This window comes from Bacillus rossius, chromosome 3 (genome assembly GCF_032445375.1).
Source record: "Bacillus rossius redtenbacheri isolate Brsri chromosome 3, Brsri_v3, whole genome shotgun sequence".
Taxonomy (NCBI): domain Eukaryota; kingdom Metazoa; phylum Arthropoda; class Insecta; order Phasmatodea; family Bacillidae; genus Bacillus; species Bacillus rossius.
Window position 1 is genome coordinate 121,991,192 of NC_086332.1, and position 21,484 is coordinate 122,012,675.

The following is a 21,484-nucleotide window of genomic DNA, read 5'->3' on the forward strand; positions in this document are numbered from 1 at the left end:
TTGCAGCATATTAATAATTTACATACATGTTGGATCATTAACCAACTTGAATGCCATCTTGAAAACAAAGTTGTTAACTCAGTACTTACTCTAATTACTCAGTACTTAGTTTCACTTGTTTAAGTCATTGGTGAGATTAAATTAAACAGCAATTAAAAAAAAACATAGCAATGAACTTTCATATCCTCAGATTATAAAAAAAAACTGTTCTTACACTGAAAATTTTCAAGAACTGTTCCATAATAACTGTTTAAAATGTCAATCTTTTTAAATTGAAACATTATGGGCCTAATTTTATCCTTAGAATATGCAACCCAATACACTGAAGAGTTTAAAACAGACTTCAAAAAATGAATTGAAGGCTAATTGAAGGCTAATTGAAGGCTGCTGCTTACATAAAAATTGTAATGCTATATTCACTAAAGAAAAAAAAAAAGAAAACTAATATTTTGCCAATGGTCAATGGTTTTTAATGTCCCTAAACGTTTGTTAAGCCTCTTTGTCAGTTAAATCCACAGATACATGCAAGCTTCACATTCATTATTTGAAGAAAAATTGGCTGCAAACTCTCTGTGGCTCTTAATAAACCACACCATGATTTCTGTTGGGCAGCAGTAACTTTACCAGTGCCACTCTAAGGCTTATTTTAACTGAGAACACAAATATTCAACACAGTGTCCTCTTTAATAGCGGCATGTGCACTCTAATCAAGAAAACCACAAATTTAAATAATTTTCTGTAATTAAACTTTACCAAGTGTACGAAGGGAGTAAAAAATGTTTGAGTGACCTATAATATAAATATTAGCAAAATTATTTTTATTTACGAATGGTACTAATATCTTGGAAACATTGTTTCAAAACACTTGTATATAAAATATACGAAAGCACATGAGTATTAAAATATATTTATAAAATTTTAACTGATTAGATTACATAAACTAGAAAGCTCACCGCTGGAAATATGTTAAAAAGTGTAGTTTTTATTAGGTATGCTAATAACCACTTAAATATATCATTAACCACATATATGTTTAACTTTGAAGTATAAGGTTATGTTTTTACACAAGCACACAAAACTTGACTAAATATTTTTTTTTAATTCCACTCTTCATATCATATCAATAATAGGTAAAATAAAAACAGACACGGGTTCGTGGTAATTAGTTGTTCCTTTAATTTTGTAACCTGTAGAGTGGCCTCATTTTCATTCTATTGAAGTTTAAACATGCTTCTCGTTCGATGTTTATGTTTACATGGCAAGACGCAGTTAGCCACAATGACGACGCGAAATCTTTAACTGCATTTTCAATTTAAACTTCTACGAAAAAGGCAGCAAAAAAGCTTTAAAGACTTTATTTAAGAAATTAGTGCATTAAAAAAGATTATTTTGTTCCAAGTAACACTAAGTATTCATGATTCACTTACAAAATAGTCTGTTCGACGAACATATTAATTGTTCAATTGTTGCTTGTCCTCTGACGTCATGGATTCGTATCGCAGGTCAGCGTTACCGTGAAAAATAACGAAACGCATATCGCAAGGTGGGTCGTAATCACCAAATGCGATACGTGTTTCGTTACCGCGTGAAGAATAACGCTAGTCGTCGATGGTGTTCGTAATCAGCCCGCAGGTCACGCATTCGCTTGACGGTGAGCAGTTGCAAGTGGTCACACTCGGGCTGACGCTCCATCCACTTCAAAGCAGTCTCGAGGCCGGCAAATGCTTCACTAGCTGATGGTCCAGCGTCTACTTCAACATCAGCAGAAAGTTCTTCTTCCACTTCCACTTCAACATCTTCTCTCACACTTACAACAATTTCATCGTCATTGAGAATTTGAAAACCAGGGTCAGACGTGTCACAAGCCATCCACTCTCCTACATCTTCAGCACTTACTTCTGTACAACCAGGAATTTTTACAATCATTTTTCTTATTTCCTCTAGTGACAACGCATCTTTATCATCATCATCCTCTCCATATTCTTGTTTCTCATTTTCTTCAGATTCTTTTTTTTTGTTCTTTCAGACGGTAGGCCTTTCAGTTTATTCCACGCACGTCTTAGCGTCAGTACCGTAACCAAACTCCAAGCTTCCGCTACCATGTAACAGCAGTCCTTTAAATTTATTTTGCTATGATTTGCCAAAACCAATTCTTCATCTTCAGCACCTTCGATCAGCAGTTTTCTCAGCAGTTGCCTTCTGTAATGGCGCTTCATTGTTTCAATAACAGACTGGTCCATGGGTTGCAGCAAACTTGTAACATTGGGAGGCAAAAACGTCGTTTTAAACTGCCCATTCTCTCTTTCCAACAGTTCTGCTGTAGGATGAGTGGGTGCGTTATCAACAATTAAAAGCACCTTACTGCCTTCTTTTCCCACCGATTTTTGGTGCTTTTTCACTTCAGGAATAAACACTTCATCATACCATTCGGTAAACAAAGCTGCAGTCATCCAGGCCTTGGGTTGACTTTTGTAGAAGAGTGGAAGTTTTTTTACGTTTTTAAATGCTCTTGGATTTCTTGATTTTCCTATCAAAAGAAGTGGCAGTTTATGATTTCCAGTGGAGTTGGCACGTTCTTTACTGACCTTATGTCCAGGGGCACTAGATTCCCTTTTAGAAGCCAAAGTGGTTTTTGGTAATGCTTTCCAAACAAGGCCAGTTTCATCGGCATTATAAACAAACTCCGGATCATAGGATTCTGATGCAGTTTTAAATTTTTCAATAAAATTTTCAGCAGCTGCAGAGTCTGCTGAAAGCTTCTCACCAGCCAAATCTAACTCGCGTACACCATGCCTGAATTTAAAATTCCTTAGCCAGCCGTTACTAGCCTTAAAATATGAATAACCAAGCTTTTCTGCTAAGATTTTGGCTTTTTCACAAAGGATTGGACCTGAAATCGGATTTCCCATAGAACGTTGCTGCAAAAACCATTTAAACACGGCATCTTCCAAATTTTTGTTGGTTGCTGTCTTCATTGTTTTCCTGGAGGAACTTCCATCTTCATTTTCAAGCACCGAAACAAAGTTTAAAAGTGTTGACTTACTGTTTTTAATGTCAGAAATTGTTGCTTGTCCAACACCATAAATCTCAGACAACTTCTTACCCGTTACACCTTTATCGAGTTGCTCTATAATTTTCAGTTTGTCCGCTAACGATAGCACAACACGTTTTCTTTTCGAAGCCATGGTATAAAAACAATACAGTACATACGTATTGTACACGCACAAACAAAAGTAAGCCGTAGCGAAAGAGTAGCGTCCTCGAGCAAGGTCAATAGCACACTGGCTAATCAAAACAAACAATGACAGGTGCGCCGTGACTGCAATGAGCCGGAACTTGTCTTAACTTGCCGTTGTGCCTACACACACGGGGGGAAGTCAGTGTAGGCACAACGGCAAGTTAAGACAAGTCAAGTCAAGACTTGTTTGTGATTCGGATAATCGGCAATTCGGATAGTCGGAGTTCGGATAATTGGAGTTCTACTGTATATATAGAGAGAGAGAGAGAGAGAGAGAGAGAGAGAAAGAGAGAGAGTTAACGCTTATCACTTACTTACTGTGTAAAAAGCCAAATAGATATGTATACCTTGCAGACAGGCATATCATGAAGCACAAATGTTAACTTACTCCATAGAGATGTATATAAAATAGAAAATGGAAGTGTAACAATAGAGTAATATTTGAAATACAGCTATATAAATGGAACATCGTTTGTTGTATTCCTTATTTTTCAATGTGAACCTGAGGCACCTTACAAATAACTATGCATATAATTACTAAAAAGCTTATATCTCAGAAAGATTAGCTCTAAACAAAAACCAGTAAAAAATATTTCCCATTTTTAAAAATTAAAGTTTGTGTCACTGGGAATCTTTTGATGATATTTGAATTTTGTACTTGTGCCCTTTTGAAAATCTTGGTTTTTATTTTTTAAATATGCTTATATCTTTAAGTTTATAATTTTATTTTAAAAAGTTGTAATTTTTGTATTTATTTATTTATGTTTATGTGTGCGAGTGCATGTTTGTGTGAGTTTGTGTGTGTGTGTGTTTGAACTTCCAAAAGTTTTTTGGCAGATTTTTTTTAGTAGTTACATCATTTTGAATTTTTATATTTTTCTTTTGTGTTCACTTATTTTCTTGCTACTATAATTATCTGTAAATGGCTCAGATACACTATAAAAAATATAATTTTTTGTCAAATATTTTTTTATAATTTCATATTTATATCAGAAATAACTTTCATTTGCACAATATTAAAATAAATTCTTTTTAATAAAAACTTTGTGTATATCAACTGATAAATCAATACAGTAATAAATAATAGATATATTATAATATTATGGTTTATTTTTAGGCTAACTTTGTTTTCAAAACAGGAGATTTCAGTTTTATTGTTTGTTTTTTATGAATTATGTTTATTCAAAAACAATAAGTAGTTTATCATATAACAAAAATTAAACTAAAGTGTTTCTTGATAGTTTTTTTTAATAGTGCAGTTTTTACTGTGTGATACATGATACATTTTACAATAAAATAATTAGTACCGTTAGTAAACATACCTTGGAATGATTTACTTGGTGAAACACAAATAAATAGTGATTTTTGTCCTTGAAAAATGTATTGCCATTAATGTGAAAATAGTTTAATAAGAAATATTAAAAATTACGCAAAGGAAAATTAATTGCTTCGTGTCATTTGGTTTAAACATTTTGGTACAGACATCATGCTAAACAAATGACATTCCTTGAATTTAATTTATAAATAGATAACATTTTCATGACTAGACTTATAACCTCACCATGTATGTTGTATGTAAATCTCAAGTAACATAATTTAATAATTAAATAAATCATTAAAATACAAATAAATGTAAATAAATAAAATTATTAAAATTATAGTGCATCCAAAATTTCTTACATTTCATTTGGACATTCAAAGTTGTGCTACTTCGGTGCCCAAGACCAAATGGCCTCATGTCTTATATGTAAATTTATTCCCATTTTTAAGTAGGTACTAAGAAGCTAACAGTGTTATCTACCGATACTATGGTTCTATGCTTCTAAGCAGCATAGAGGCAAAAATAGTTTTATTTTTTCTGTAAAATTGTTTTAATAACCTTAAAACATGTCTTAATAATATTAGTTGGTTTACTATATTAATTGAATTTAATATTTATGAATATTTGTATCTGAATTTGGCATCTGGTTATTGTTTTATCTTTGTTAAATGCTGTCCTGGGTTAACTAAGGAATGTTAATTATATTTGGTTTATTTCAGAACATTTTGATTATAATTTGCAGTCTGCATCACTTATTATATAATTTGATGTCTGTTACAGACCAGAACATCACGGAGGCTACCTTAGATTTGTTTACTGCAGTATGCCAACACTTGCTCCCGACTCCAAGCAAAACGCACTACCTGTTCAATCTGCGAGACATTTCCAAGGTTGGTGTGACGGTGTGCTGCCACTGACGGGCGCTGACGGGCGCTGACGGGCGCTGACGTGGGGCCTGCCACAGGTGTTCCAGGGTCTGCTGCGGAGCCACGCTGACTACCAGAACAACAAGCAGGCCATGCTACGCCTCTGGGTGCACGAGTGCTTCCGGGTGTTCAGCGACCGCCTCATCGACACCAAGTACGTGCGCTCCGGATTATACATTATACATTACACATTATATTACATACATTTTTTTTAATAACTTTTGCTACTATTTTCCCTGACTGCTTTCTAACAGTCAGGAATCTGTGGTATCCAAAATGTTACAGCGTGGTTCTAATCCGTGACTGTCCAAAAACTGAACCAATTTAATTCAAGCAAAAAAAAAAATTTGGATACATACATGTGCAAGTAATATTTCTAAATAATTACTCCATTTATCATCCAAAAATTTTATAAACTTTTTTCATTGAATGAGTGAAATTACAGTATCTAATAACCTGGATACCCCATTACAAGTCAAATGTACTTTCCTGTCTACATAATTAGGCACTGAAATAACATTTATGGTTTACTGTAAAAATACGTAACCTTGTAAGGAATTGTAGGGAAGAGATGTCAAAGCGGTGAAGTATGCTTTGACATCATGGCAATCCTCAAAAATTTAACGATGCAACAGTCCAATAGTACATTAATCTCTTCCACTGTCGAAAGATATTGTACGAGGGACGTTCTGAAAGTAAGTTTTGTATTTTTTTTGCATGGAAACTTTATTCCCAAAGAAAATACCCCATGGCATCATGAACTATACACGTTGCACTATTTTTCAACATGGTCGCCATGGTTGAGACGTTTGTCGTAGCGTGCAATCAGTTTGACGAAACCACTCTGGTACCAACTCTTTGCCCTGCGATGCAAGGAATAATTGTTCACAGTCTGCTCCATCTCAACATTGTTTCGGAATTGACATCCCGAGAGTACGGTTTTCAATGCTGGTATAACAGCACGCACTTCCATTGGCGACCACGTAGTCAGTACACGTGTGTCTGCCATCGTGATTTGTACTCGAATAACCCCGGGCACGCCGTTCTGCTGATACTACTTGCATCGTTGAACCAGCAACGGGTGTGGATTCTAATGATGATTGTTTGTTTCACCTGGTGTACCATCTGCTCTTTAAAAAAATGACGAAACATAATTTCAGAACAATTCTCGTATAACATATATTTTTTGGTTATCTGAAACTTCTTCCTCTGAAACTTCCAGGTTTATCAGTTCTTCATTGATTGTAAGGCTGGCTGACCAGTTTACACTCCAAACATCTGGATAGGTATTCAAAGTGACAAGAGTTGAAATATATTGTGCATCAGTGAGAAAGAGGGGGTTAGTTATGCTCCTGCATGCTAATTATTAACATTGGTCACGCACCATTTGGCAGTCTCAGTTCCACCATCCAATTTACATAATAGTTTCTATGTCAGGATATAAATTGTTTATTAAATTGGATATGCTACATTGAGAAAAATCACGGAATATAGTCTATAATTTTTGGGACTCATTTTAACGAATAAAAGTAAGTTGTCCCCGAAACAATTAATAACTAAAATCATGTTCTGTCGGAGAGTAAGACGTAGAGCAAAACCAGTGTGACTTTTTCTGACTCCTAAAAAAACATAGGTCAGCAAAGTAAATAAAGTACACAATATATGGTTCTTTGTAGAGAAACATTAACGTGTTTTTCCTGTATGAAAATTGGTCCTGACGTTAAAGTACTTAAATAAGGCTTTGCAAGAAGTCTGCGTTTTAAACTGTATCAGAGAATACTTAAGAATTTTTTGGTATAATTTGTAGGAAAAGGTGTCAATAAAAGAAATATATTTTGATTAAAATGCTAGGCATGGTCGGGCAGAGAAATTTGACTTCGGGCGGGCTCGGGCGGGTAATTGTCCAAAATTTTCGGGCTCGGGCAATCTCGGTCGGGCATCAAAATCAGTTAATGAAATAAATTTTGAACATAAAATAGTCGTACTTAAGTTTGCATTGACAAACCTGAACTGTTTTTATTTATTTACTATACCGCACTGATATGAAAGTTAAACATTAAACTAAAAAATAGAGTGCATATTAATCTTGGAAATAAAGTGCTTATTAACTTAATTGTGTTTGGGTAGCTGCTTGAAGGTTCATTGTCATTGTTGATTGTTTGACCTACACTTCCACTGGTATCCATTTTGGTAAAATAATGACATGAATTAAATAGAAACAATTCACAACCACTTTCTGTAAATGCCACGCAACTACAATGTGTGTAATTAAAGTCAGCTTATAATCCTTCTCGCACACAGCAAGCAGATCCACCGGCCTTGAACACTACTTTGTGACTATTGAGCAGTGAGCATCCGCCGTGCGTGCGCACGCGTGTGTGTGTGTGTGTGTGTGTGTGTGAGAGAGAGAGAGAGAGGCGGGCGACCAGCCAGCGAGAGTAACGGTAAATGTTGACCTTGACCACTTCCGCTTGCTGCAGGGCTCGCTCTCTTATATCTGTCTCCCCCTCCCACAAACACACTTGCTGACCGGGCACCTTCTTTATCTTATCTCTCACGCACACTCACTTCACCGGCTGGTGTCGGGGCGGCGGCGTGGCATGTTCCTGCAGCTGCCGCGCGTTCCAAAAAAAAGAAGCTTTGTTTACTTGCGCCGTGCGGTATTGCCGTTTTCCCAGGTGCCCGATATTTTCGGGCACTGAAATACCCGCCCGGAATTTTGGGTATACTTGATACCCGAAACACTGCCCGAAATTTAGGGTACCCGACCATCCCTATAAAATGCCTGAACTTGCTGTTTAAGAGGGTACTAATTTGAACATACAGTGTAAACTCTATATAACGACATTTAACGGACCGAGCATTTTTCGGCGTTATAGAGATTGGTCATTATGGAGAGAAATAAAAGATATAATTTTACTATTCTATAATATGTAATATGTATTTACTAATATAGTACACATTTTACACACAAAAATTAATATTCATACAAATAACAGCACTTATTGCATATAGTCTGTTATCTTCGTCTGATGTTTTTTGCTGCTGAAATATTTTAATTGTATTTTCTTATGTATTTTACTGATATCTTGAAATACTGCCGGATCACCTTGATTATATAAAAAGTATTTTTCTAAAAGTGTCGCTGCATCAAGTGCTTAATAAAACTATTTCGTCAATGCACAAAGATTTTTGTTTACTCGCCATGTTTACAGTTCGAAAGTCTGTAAGCAACTGCGAAAATGATATCATGTAACAACTTGACAAAAGTCTAGTGACCAAGGTAAACATGTTTAAGTTCATCATAGAAAAACAAAAGACAACATTTCTTAGAATCTCCGGTACGTCAGTTGAAGTAAACACGTGCTAGATAATAACACAACAAAACAGCAAACAAAAGAACGTACACAGCTGCAGTTCTTATCAACTTCGGCAACTTAGAAAGTACTGCTTGTAATGTTGCAAGACCCCTGCCCTCATAGCTAAATATTTTTCTTTTAAACTGTTTTCATGCATGTAAATATTTTTTATTAAGTCTATGTTTTAAGCTGTGTTTACATTTTGATATAGTATAGTCAGACGTTAATGTTTTTATCATTATTAATATGTTTTGTAAACGATGGTTGGTGGGTGTTTACATTGCTTAAAAAGTCTCGCTAAGAATATTTTACCATTTGTATGTATTTTAGGGTTGATATTTGCACTTGCTGTGTGTTTTAAGAATGTACTTTGTATTTTAACAGAAATTTTAATTCATTACTATTTTTCATGTAATTGTTCACAAATAAGTCGTTGTGCTGGATTTTTGCCTGTTTTGGCCTAATTTTTCAGGTTTTTTCTAAATAAGTTTAATTTTGTCAAGTAATTTGTATTAGGATTGCTGTTTTTAACTTTCATTAATGTGTTACATAATTGTCTGATTCTCACTTATTTAGGGTTTTCAAGAAAGCTTTTAAATTTTGTTTACTAATTATATTTGTCTAACACTGTGTATGAATGTTTTCTACAATATTTATTTTGATTTTAATATGGTACTATAGTGATATGTTACGTTTTTATTCAGAATGGGCTGTTACATAATGTTCTAAAATAATGGACTTTGTGTGGGCTGTATTAGAAAGAGACAGGTATATGAGACCTATGAATGCGAGTGAGATAGAAACGGTGATTCCCCACCAAGAGAGAGACAGAAACGATATCTCTTCGGAGTGTGGGAAACCAAGGTCAGCCGTTTTTGATTAAATTAAGAAGGGACGGAGAATGGGAAGTCCCTGTCTATATGTATGGAAAATGGTTTTCAGTGCTTATGTTGTGTACTGTTATTGGCTTGTGATTTGAATTGTGTGTGAGAGAGTGTGTGATTGGTCGGTGAGGTCATGTGACTTCTCCTTCCTGCGTGATGAAGAAGGTGGCATGACTTCACCATTCGTCTGTCGATCGCTGCACCAGGAGGGCGCGTTCGGTGGCTTCTTGCCAAATATGTAGAAATTTCGAGGAGGATAAATTTAACGTCGGTAGCTAGAGCCATGCCGAAGAGAGTAAATTAATCATTTGTTGTTTTCAAACTTTTTGGACACTTTTAACTAGAAATTGCGGCTGCCGACGTCGGCGTCTGGCTCATGGCGAAATTCATTTTCGCTGGGTGCGGCCATGTTTGAGGCCGCACTGATTTCGTGTACTTACAGTAAAATGTTACGGAAGGACTTATTATACGTTATTTCTCGTTAATTCTCATCGCCAGAGCTGCGAGCAATTATCGACAGGCGGATGTACGAGTTGAATGAGTGAGAAAAATTTTGAAAGTGATTGGATTCGTTTGTGCAGCATTCTATTTTGAAAATAAAACAAAAACTAAAATTGGCGCTTAACATCTCTTTTTTAAATTTTTTTATATAACGAAACATTATATGCTTAATGATTTATAATGCTGTATTGTTGTCGTTAAATAGAGTGAGCGTGACGCTCTATAGAGTGTATTATTGTGTATAAAACAAGGTAAACCAACCACAGTCAAGCAATATTGACATTTTAAGGAGTTTGTCGTTGAATCGAGTGACGTTATAAAGATTTTACACTGTATATAATTAAATTATGTATTTAATTTTGATACATTATGTTCATGCTACGCACAGTTCCGGTTGTAATTCATTTTAGCAGTCGGTTACGGAAATAGGCATGACAGAATCCATTGGGAAAGATTCGGAATCAATTATTGTGCATGCTGGTGAGAGTAAGATTGTTCCCAATGGTTTGTTTATTCAAGTCAAAGTAGAAGTTTAGAGACAGCAAAAAAAATAATAATAATAATAATTTAAAAACTTTTCAATATGGGTGAAAAGTTAATTACTACAACCTAGTCTTTTAGAAAAAATTGAAACAAAGTTAAAATTCATCAAACAGTTAATTTTATAAGGTTTTCCTTTGGCTTTGTGAACTTCAGTTCACGTCATCCGCCACAGATGGCAGCACCATGGTTGTTACACATTTCCATTCCTTGACGTCCATCACATTCACAAAATTACTCCCACCTAGTGCCGTGTACCGAGAGCTAAGATGTTACACATCATTAATAAAAGTTTTTTGTTTACTTATTTCTTCCTGTTTGTGAAAATTAATTCTTTTTAATACTAACTTTTGTTAAAATGTATGGATTTTTTTAAATTTTTTGTTTTAATTAAAGTGTAGGAAAGCAAGAGAAGCTTTAACTTAACATGTTTCTCTCTTTACCTGTCCAGTGTGTGTGCTTGGGTAAAAGGAGTATATGTTTTTTTACATTTGAAGCAATTTTTTTGTCAACCTTCTTAAGGAAGGGTGAGGGGGAGGGGGGAGAAGTAATTGCCCAAGCTGACAAAATAAACATAGCTGGTGGCAGTTACTTCACTGCGCGGAGGTCGAATGAGGGAAAGGGGGGTGAAAATGGTCCGTGGATCCGAATGTTTGCTGTGTATTAGCTACCCTAAAAACATGCCAAAGCATGTCAGGATAACTAAGACCTTATTTCTTAAGTTTGTTGCCAAATGTTTACCACCAGATCCATACAAGTTTCCTTCACAACTACTGGGTAGGCACAGCATTTTTGCCATTTTACACATTGCGTATAAAGTTTTATCTGTGTGTGACAGTTCTAATATATTTTTTATCCCTCTTCGCAGTAAAATTAAGTAAGCTGATAAGGTGGTTGTTATGTGTTTCCTTGTTCTGTATTAGTTTTCTCACAATTTACATCACTGAATGTAGTGTAAAACAAAAACCCTTCACATGAATAACCATAAGTGCTTGTGTGCAGGTGGTCAACATATTTTTTTTTTCTCCTTGCATCGTGAATGAAACATGCTGACAGTTCTAATCCAAATTTTAATGTCTTGATTGGTTCTCTTCCCAGTGAAAATTCAGTGAGCCCAACACTGCGAGTGTTATTTGTGCCCTCATACAGTGGTGTTAAATCTAACTTTTAACATTTTCTGCTCTAAGGAAAAATCTTCGGAATATTCAAAGATTATTTAAATTTCTCGAAGACGAAGCCTAAGAAAACGAGTGTTCAAATGATAAAACAAAGTTTCTATAGTTGATTGAAGTGCAATGGTTTGGTGTTTGGTACCCCTCGTGTCTTGCAGCAGAAAGGGAAGGCTGTTGAGGTTGTTGATGTGCACAGTGGAATCTGGAATAGCTGTTTTGCTTCTTGTCATGTTATACCACAAAGCTGCAGTGTTGTGGGCTCGCTAAAAGCTCCCCATGAGAGGCACAGTTATCCAGAATAACTGGCTCCCTGATTTATAGCCATGCTTCGTCCACACCAGAAGGTCTAGAGAGGCAAAGTTCTGCATTCGGGCACTGAGATACTGTTGAGAATCACATTGAGCAACAGCAATACTTTCTGACACTGTGTTTCATGACCAAACTACCTGCTTGTACATTGTAATTACCTACTAATGTGTAGTCATGCGTTTTGCTGTAGTTTTACTTCGAGACCTTCACATTACTGTATGCTCATATTCATATTATTCTGTTTATTACTATATTTTCATGTGTGCTTTGAATATTTTCATAAATTGTTACAACAGTTGTTGTCATTAAATATTTTTGATGAGTAAAAAAACGTATGCGTGGAGTCCACTCACAACAGAAGTGAAACTTCTTGCTTATTAGTAGAGACCTGAAATTTTCGCGATCGCGATAACGCGAAAAATAATGCGAATTTCATTGATTTTCGCGAAATAATACGATTTTCGTCTAGTTTATTGTATACACGCGAAATTTTAAGAAATGTACGGTAACAAACTTGGTTTCATCTTGATTTCGCCGGCATCGCCATTGTCAGAACTAAAACTAACCAACCTTAGCGGTAGCCTGCCACTGTTTACATTTCGAAAATCACATACTTTACATGTATGTATGGAAGAACGAAATATATTGCTGCTAAGATGTGACCACAACACAAAATAAACATAATGTACGCAACCACAACTCCACGTCATAAATGAGCGATACTGTTGATGTAATGGCTGGAAGGAGGCGGCAAGTTGTGAGCAAGCGGAACCAGCTTGGCCAACCCTTCAGCAAATGTCCGTACGAAAATGTCATTTGGACCGTATTTCCCGATCCAGGTCCGTACATGAATTTTTTTTTACGATTATATTAATAAAACTATTGCACAATAATGACTTCGTGATTTAATTTTGCCATGAAATAGAATTACGAAATAAACAAATTAAAATCTTGTTCTCACACAACGCAGTTATGGAATAAACGATTTGTGACGCCACAAAAGATTGCATGCTGGGAAGAATCAGCTTTTATTTCACAAACAACCGGCACTGGCAGTCATGCGCACGTCTGCCGTAAGGATCAATGCTATGTGTTTGTAACGCGATTCCAGCTGAAGTATAAGATAAACACCGTACAACCATACATTGCCACTTCTTTCGTTTAATGTATCGTATTTTATTGCTGCATGGGAACATTAAAATAAAATAACTTGAGTTTGTGTAACAATATGCCGAAAAATGCTGCAAGTGCGCGGCAACGTGCCGACGATTTCAAAAGCGACGGGCTATATGCACCCGATACGGCGACGTTAATGTGCAAATTTTGTAATTGTAAAGTCGCATTTGAGAGAAAAGACACCGTGATAAAGCACACTAAGAGCGAAAAACACATAACTAAAAGAAAAAAATATGATGATGGGTGTGCTGATAAAAAAATTCAGAGCTCTGTTGCAGAGTGCTTTGGTAGTGCTAAACGTAAAAAAGCAGACGTCGAACATTTGGCACTGAGGACAACAGAGGCCTTCGCTAAAGCTAACATACCTCTTCAAAAATTGGATGATCCTAACATAAGGGCATGGTTAAATGAATTTGTGGCAGGTTCTGGAGACATGCCTTGTGTCAAAACACTGAGGGAAAAGTATGTTCCTAAACTTGCTGAATACCACTTTGAAAACGTGATGGAAATTGTTAAAGATAAACTAATTTTTATCTATTCGGATGAGACTACAGATAGTCAGGGAAGATGTGTTTTTGTGGTACTCTTTCTAGTGCTCCAAGAACCAGTATGCGAACCTCAGGTAGTAGTAGCTTCAGTTAATTTTCTTGCAAAAGCGGATGCGACCACATGTGCACAAGTTATTTCAGAATGTGTAAATAAGTATGCAATTTCATACAAGAACATCAGAGGTTTGGTTACAGACTCAGCTCGCTACATGACAAAGTGTGTCAACAGCTTGCAAGTTCTGTATGGAGATCACGTACTCCATATTCAGTGCTGGGCCCACAAAGTTGCCCTAGTAGGAAATGTGTTGTCATGTGAACTTGTTGAGGTAAACGATGTCGTAGTGAAGGTAAAGTCTGCCTTTTTAAACACTCGCAAGAGGAAACACCAATATTTGCAATATTTGCGAGAAGAAACTGTGAAACCAGATAAATTGTTTCCAATGCCAGTCAATACTCGTTGGAATTCATGGTTTCGTGCAGTGTTCTACCTGGCTGAATATTTTTTGGAAATCATCAACTTTTTCAGAAATAGTGACTTTCAGGAAACTAACAATGCAGGAATTAAGTATCTGATCATGCTTTCAGACAAAGAAGTATCCGTAATTTTAGCACAGTGTATTTTTGTACAGCAGCATGCTTCTGAAATAATGGATCTGCTAACGAAACTTGAAGGGTCTAAGTACCCTACATCACATACTCTGTATGGGGATCTGGAAAATATACCATAAAGGTTTGGACTGTGCAGCAAAGGGTATATTTTCCAATACGTTCGAAAACAGTAGTGTCCTCAAAAATTTGAACACCACTGACATTGCACATGTGAAGCACAACTGCCAAAAAGCCACAACACTGTGCATGAACAAACTGCAGACACTCATGAACAGTGATCCTTGTGCACATGTTTACAGGTCATTGAACCAGCTTTTCAACCCTAAGAACATTCTGCTTAACAAAACTGAAAACATAGTTACACAACTAAAATCCATTGCTGACCTGAAGATGATAGACAGTGTTGACCTTTTTAAAGGGTACCAGTCTCTAAAAGATGCAGCAGAGTCACTGTGCAGAGCTGGTGAAGTTGTTGATGTAGTGAAAATTCTCACTGCACTGACAACTGACTGTCAACAGTTTGCTTCAGCTGTACTTAAATCAATATGGATGCCTACAAATAATGTTGAGAGTGAGAGGTTGTTGAGTCACTACAATATTGTTGTTTCAGATAGACGGCAGAACTTAAAAGAAGAGAATATTGAAGTGTTTACAATGCTCTCCTTTGATGATTGATATATATATATATATTTTTTTTAAAGAATTTTATGCAACAGTTATGTTAAGCTAATGTGTGTGTAAAATTTTTACAAGGAAATTATTAACACATAGTGTTCAATAGTGAAATGAAATGTTTTTGTGGTTCTACATATGATGAACAGTTCTTTAATTTATTATGTTATGTACTGAACAATGCATTAAGCAACCAAGTGACTAAAAAATTTCTGTATGGAAGTTTCACAGTCAGTGGTGAGCAATTTTTATGTACAACTGGAAATTTAATGTTTTCATTGTTATTTATTTTTGGTTTAAGCAAATGTAAAGAGTGTGTTTAAATTAGGATAATTATAAGCTATGCCAAAGAAAATTAATTACGTAACAAATATTAAGCCTATACAGTTAAAACTATTTAATTTAATTATACAGATAAAAAAATAACACCGCTTTTTTACACCGCTTTTTGGCAAAAATAATACCGCTTTTGGCCAAAAATAACACCGCCAATTTCAGGTCTCTACTTATTAGTTATAGATAGAGATAAATTACTAATAGTTTTTAATTGAACAAGAGGTAATAATTGAGAATAGTAAGGATGCGGGTATGATCTCAAATGAAATAACTACTTTCCACACTAATAAATAAATTCTAGATTCTTTGAATAAAAAAATGTACTAAAATGTTTTTCTAGTACATTTAAAACAAAATTTTATTTTAAATAATTCTTCAACTTGAAGCTTGCTAATAAATAGGTAGTTTATGCAGCTTAACGAATTGTCCAATTGGACGTGTGTAGTCTAAGATAGGTATCTGGCATGTGAATGTGACAACATGGAATATGAATACAACCTAACTTAATGCTACTTTGTGGAGCCACAGTTACTCACATGTACACTAAATGTTCACGCCTCTTAGTTAAACTTAACATATTTACACACTGGTGGACTCGTAACTATAATACTATAAAACTATAATAGCTAATCAATTAATAATTTGTGACAAATAATTACCCATGTCAAACTAAAGCATGAAAAGCATTATACCAACAGAAGTATTTATTTACACACCTAAAACAATACTCACACAACACATTTTAACAATACTGATTTACAAAAGTAATTAATTTAATAATACATACATGAAGGAACAATATTTTTTTTCGAATACGGCCCATGTAACGGTGCACAACAATAAGCTGAAACCTCGTTGTGTTGCCCTCTGCCCAAATACTCCCTAAAGTCAGAGTGGGCCCGCCTATCCCTGCAGCATGGCAGGGTTCAACCACGTGGAGCCCGCTCAAGGCTGCTCCAGCGATCACCTACTGTGCTGTGCCAACGGCCCCGTAGTGGGGATAGCGCGACGTCCCCCCCAAGAAACAACCACGCACATGAAAGTGCCCTAGTGCGCAAGTATGCTGCATTGTTTCTACCTTTCCCTGCCATCTCCTCTATCGGTTCCACCACCACATACGTAACTATTCCCCTCCTCTCCCGGTTACCCCACCACATACCTAACTATTTTCCTTCATGCAATCAGAATTTTGGTAACACTGAAAATTATTTCACTTCAAAAACATGAAAATGAATAGTGTGAAGAAATTTAAACTTGTAAAGTTTCAAATTATCACAGTCAAACTCCTAATGTCACACTTCATGTACTCATTCTTTGACAGAAGGAAAATAGAAGATGTAAAACCACGAAAGTTACAGAATAGCTTCGCAAAAATTCCTAATTGCCGAGCAAGTTAAAGTATATGTGCACTGCGTGTATGTCTGAATAATTCATTTTTAATATTTTCTTCCTGCACTGCAAATCATTTGTTAAAATATTTTTCAACGTAAGGTTGTTTATGATGTATGTGTTTGAAAGGTAGTACATAAAGGGCGGTGAGGTAGCGCAGTGCTGCACTGCCCAGGGACCGCGACTGGTTCAAGAAGCAGATCGGGGAAGTGGTGAACCGCAACTTCCAGCTGACGTTCCAAGCGCTGTGCCCCGAGGAGGAGCCGCCCGTGTTCTGCCACCTGGTGAACACGGACGGGGTGTACGAGGACCTGCCGGACCTGGCGGCGCTGCGCGGCTTCCTGGAGACGCAGCTGGAGGAGTACAACTCCTCGCCGGGCACGCTGCCCATGGACCTGGTGCTGTTCAAGGAGGCCGTGCAGCACGTGTGCCGCGTCGTGCGCGTCGTCTCCCAGCCGCGCGGCCACATGCTGCTCATCGGCGTGGGTGCGCCCCCATTGCCATGCACACATTTCATTGCAAAGGGTTTTTTTTAATTCATTGTCTGGGCGAACTAAAATGGTGGGTAGATATATCAAAAACTATAATAAAAATATATAGATAATTTTCTCATTATCAACACTAAAACTTAAGCTATTGATTCTACTTAAGAACAAGTCTGACCTCACCAGCTATCATTGGTACATTATTACACTGAATCCCTACGCTTCTGCCTATTGTCAAAAAATGTATGTGCGGCCATGCAGCGGTGTTGATGGTTCCTCCTCCCTCAATCACACTTAATGTCTGTGGTCTGGCACCGTACACCATCGTCACGTGTCTATCTCGACAGGTTTTTGTGATGCAACATTGCCCAAACATTTTTTTCTGTAAGGTTTCCTATGCTTTCAACTGCAATATTCCATAACAGCCACACCCATTGTTGATGTTTTGAAGTTTGGTTTTTTTATATTATATTTCTCCAGCCCCTACACAAGTTTTTCGCTGACTGTATTATGCGTGCTAGTTTTTATAGAAGATATTCAAAATAAAGAGTAGCTTGCCATCTTTACTCTCTTGTGAAAGGGATTGATTAAAATTATAAATAAACAATATACAGGTAAGAAAAAAATGAAACAAAAAATTGTATGTTTTCCTTTGACTTCTTTTAGGAAGTGCGAGAATGAGAGAGATCATAAAGGAGGGAGGGGGAGAGTTTTGGGCATAGGACTTAATCTTCACACAGTAACAAAGTAGGACAGAAAAGGTCAGAGGGTCAACACCATTGCCATATTTCCATTTACCTTACAAAACTTTTGTGTACAGGGGAGGGTTGGTGGGGCAGTATCAGAATAAGATGGATGGTAGGGGTGGAGAGGAATTAGTGCATGTTTTTTTCCCATGTAATTTTTTAATCGGAGGCCACAGGAAAAATGTTGAGTGATCCTTGTGCTTACTGTCGGCCAAATATACCAATTAAAGGAATAATAATTTTAATAATAATATTAATAAACTTCGCAACTACAAATATAAATAGTAAAAAAAATACATAAATATTACAACACATCTTTACAAAAATAAAATTGTCACATTATCAAGAAAAATTTTAAATACCTCTAACAATGACATCGATTTTCTTAACAAGGTCCTTGTTACATTCCAGGTTGGCCCGGCTAAGCAATCCAGAATACTAACTTGAAAAGTTTTTTGAAATTTCCTTGTTTTTGAATTATTGTTTTTATGTTCGTTTTAATGCCGTAATTGATAAGCTATTCCCTTAGAATGAAAGTTTGTATTTAGTTTTATTTAATATAAAAGAGTTTTTTTGGGCAATCATGTTTTATTATTACTTCTGAAAAAAATAGATCACAACCTACATAACAGGTCCAGACAATTTATCACTAATTCACTGTAGCGCGCCATTCAATTACAAAATAAAATAACTAAAGTCTTTTTGTTGTACTTAAAGCAAAGGTACTGATAAACCGCACAATCTATCCCAAGAGGGTGAATACAGTCACCATGGACCGATACCGACGCCTGGAGTCCAATTCCTAGTTTAAGTCCATAAACCTAATAAAACAAAAGGTTAACTTTTGGCCTGGCCCCTACCAACAGGCGTGAAGTTAGCTATTCACAAAGTTACTTCATATTTGTGAGCTGCCAATGACGTGGCCGCATGCAGCGACAATCAAGCGACAGCTAACAGAACAACGAAGTTGTCTTCCCTTACAAGTTGATAACAAAGGGGAGGCAACCCTGAGTCGACTGACCAATCACAATGCAGATCCAGAAAAATGACCATATATGGAGAAATACTGGAAAGATTGTTGTTTTTTCCTGAAAGTCTGGGACGACACATCACACCACATCAAAGCTCACTCATTGGCTGGCGAGGCAGCACCCAGCGGAAGTTCTAGTTCATTACTGTGCAGCCGCATGCTAACATCTGGGTTTCTTCCCTAAATTGAGGCATGCAAATAACTTACTGGCGACAGAGTGTCGCGCATATGTCTTCCTTTATTTTAAAACCTTCTAGAACCTTCTAGAATGATACAGTCTTACTGCCCTGAGTATGCTTTAAAATTTGACAAATGTAATTAATACACATGTTAATTATTTTAAATGATCAAGCAAATTATTGTGAAAAAATTATAATAAACAAACTTCATTCAGATTTTTATAAAACCTAACCCAAATTAATAATAAATAATATTTAAGCAACAACAAAATACCCTAAATGCCTATACATAATAGAAGAAACATGAGTATAAATTAATTATGAAACAATAAGAAAACATCATCAACATAAAACATTCTCAGTGGTATTAATAGCAGGAGGCAGGATTTATGCTATGTTACATCCTCATGACCCTGAACTCATCATAAACATACAATCAGCTGTTTTGCAGAAAATATAAGGAAATATTAAGTGTCTGGAAAAATCCTGAAGAGTAAGATCTGATTTAAAATATTCGGAAAGGGCAGAAATTCTGCAACCCTACAATTTACTTAAACTTTCTTAAACAATATTTCTGGAGAGTTGGAAATAAAGCAGCAGAGAAATTATTTACTGAAGCTGGAAGGAAAAATTAGGATTTTCTGTGTAAATGGTTTTTTGATTGTTACACAATAATCAGATATTATATTTACTTGCATAAGATCTGCACCAATTGACCAAATTTTAATTCAGAAACATATGGTCAGGGATTATGCACTGAAGTTGGAAAAAAAAAATTCCTAGCAATCTGCAGTTTGTCACTCCACACCTCCCTTTCTTCCAAAACCTTTTTGGGGTAGGGTTGATGGGCAGTATCAGAATAAGAAGGAGGGTTGGGGTGGAGAGGAATTGGTACATGTTTATTTCCCATGTCAGACTGTAAGAGGTGATTTCTCATCCGGGGGCTACAGGAAAAATGTTGGGTGATCCTTGCATTTACTGTCAGCATATAGTAGTATTAAAGCACTTCAAAGGCAATTCGTAACATATTCATACGGTAAGTTTTTTTTTTTGAACTGCGTGTATTCTTTTCAAAGGAAAGATTTTCATACTCTGTGGATAGATAAAAATTGTATTTTTGGCAAATTGCAACTTTGCAATTGGATGGCAAACCTCAAAATATTACTTTTATGGCAACAAATATTTTATTTCCTATTCAATTTGGTTTTCGAAAAAATCTAATTATTTTATTGGTATTGGTTGTTTTGGAAGCTTGGCATATGTAATGGAGGCCTTGGACCTATCAATTACACTGCATGCTCATTCTGAATACAGAGCTGGAAAATGTAGCTATTCATCACACTGTTATCTTCATAGTATCTGTAATATGCTGGATGCAAACCAACATGCATACAAATATGCATGGTAGCTATAGATTTAATTAATTATATGTTCCTAGAGATAAGATTAACAAAGGGCTATATGACGTATCAGAATAATGGCTCCAAAAGTTTGAATTTTGAAGGATAGTTTCTATGTGACATTGGGAGGAAATTGCCTTCTATAAAAAGTAAATGTCATTAAACAACGAAAAAAATTTTCTTAAATAAATACTGCTGTAATGTAGTTCAAGTTATGAGCTTGTGTTATATAAATAATTTTTTTCTAATGTAACAATTTAATGATGTATATTATGGTTAGTTAACAGATTATCTTAAGTTTTCCAGGGGAAAAATTGCAGCATAAACAGATGAAGCGCACACGCCTCCGCTTCGAGCTTACTACCATCAGTGACCTGCTGCTGCATTATGGACACTTAAACAGTTTGGGGTGTTTTCATAGTCAAGAATTTATATGTATACTTGATTTTCCAAATAAAAGGCAAAAAATAGCATACACTTTCATCAGCAGTTAAAATTCGTTCTAAATAATTTTGTTACATTGAAATTGACAGGATGTAGTGTTCTATGTTAAAAACTTAACACCTATATCATTGGTCACTCCTGGGAAGAGATGAGCAACCATGAAGGGTTGGGGAAAAGCTGTTGCACTGTGATTGCAAGCTCTAGATGCCTCTGAACAGCT

General features: G+C 36.0%; 1 protein-coding gene across 2 annotated transcripts in view; it reads left to right on the top strand.

The window, feature by feature from the left end:
- LOC134531211 (dynein axonemal heavy chain 2) overlaps nt 1–21,484 on the top strand; it is an 864,487-nt gene that overhangs the window by 568,237 nt on the left and 274,766 nt on the right. For both annotated transcript variants that reach the window (XM_063366870.1, XM_063366871.1), the window contains 3 exons: nt 5,340–5,449; nt 5,524–5,639; nt 17,156–17,466. In XM_063366870.1, coding sequence (XP_063222940.1) covers nt 5,340–5,449; nt 5,524–5,639; nt 17,156–17,466 — 537 coding nt within the window. The remainder of the gene's footprint in view (nt 1–5,339; nt 5,450–5,523; nt 5,640–17,155; nt 17,467–21,484) is intronic.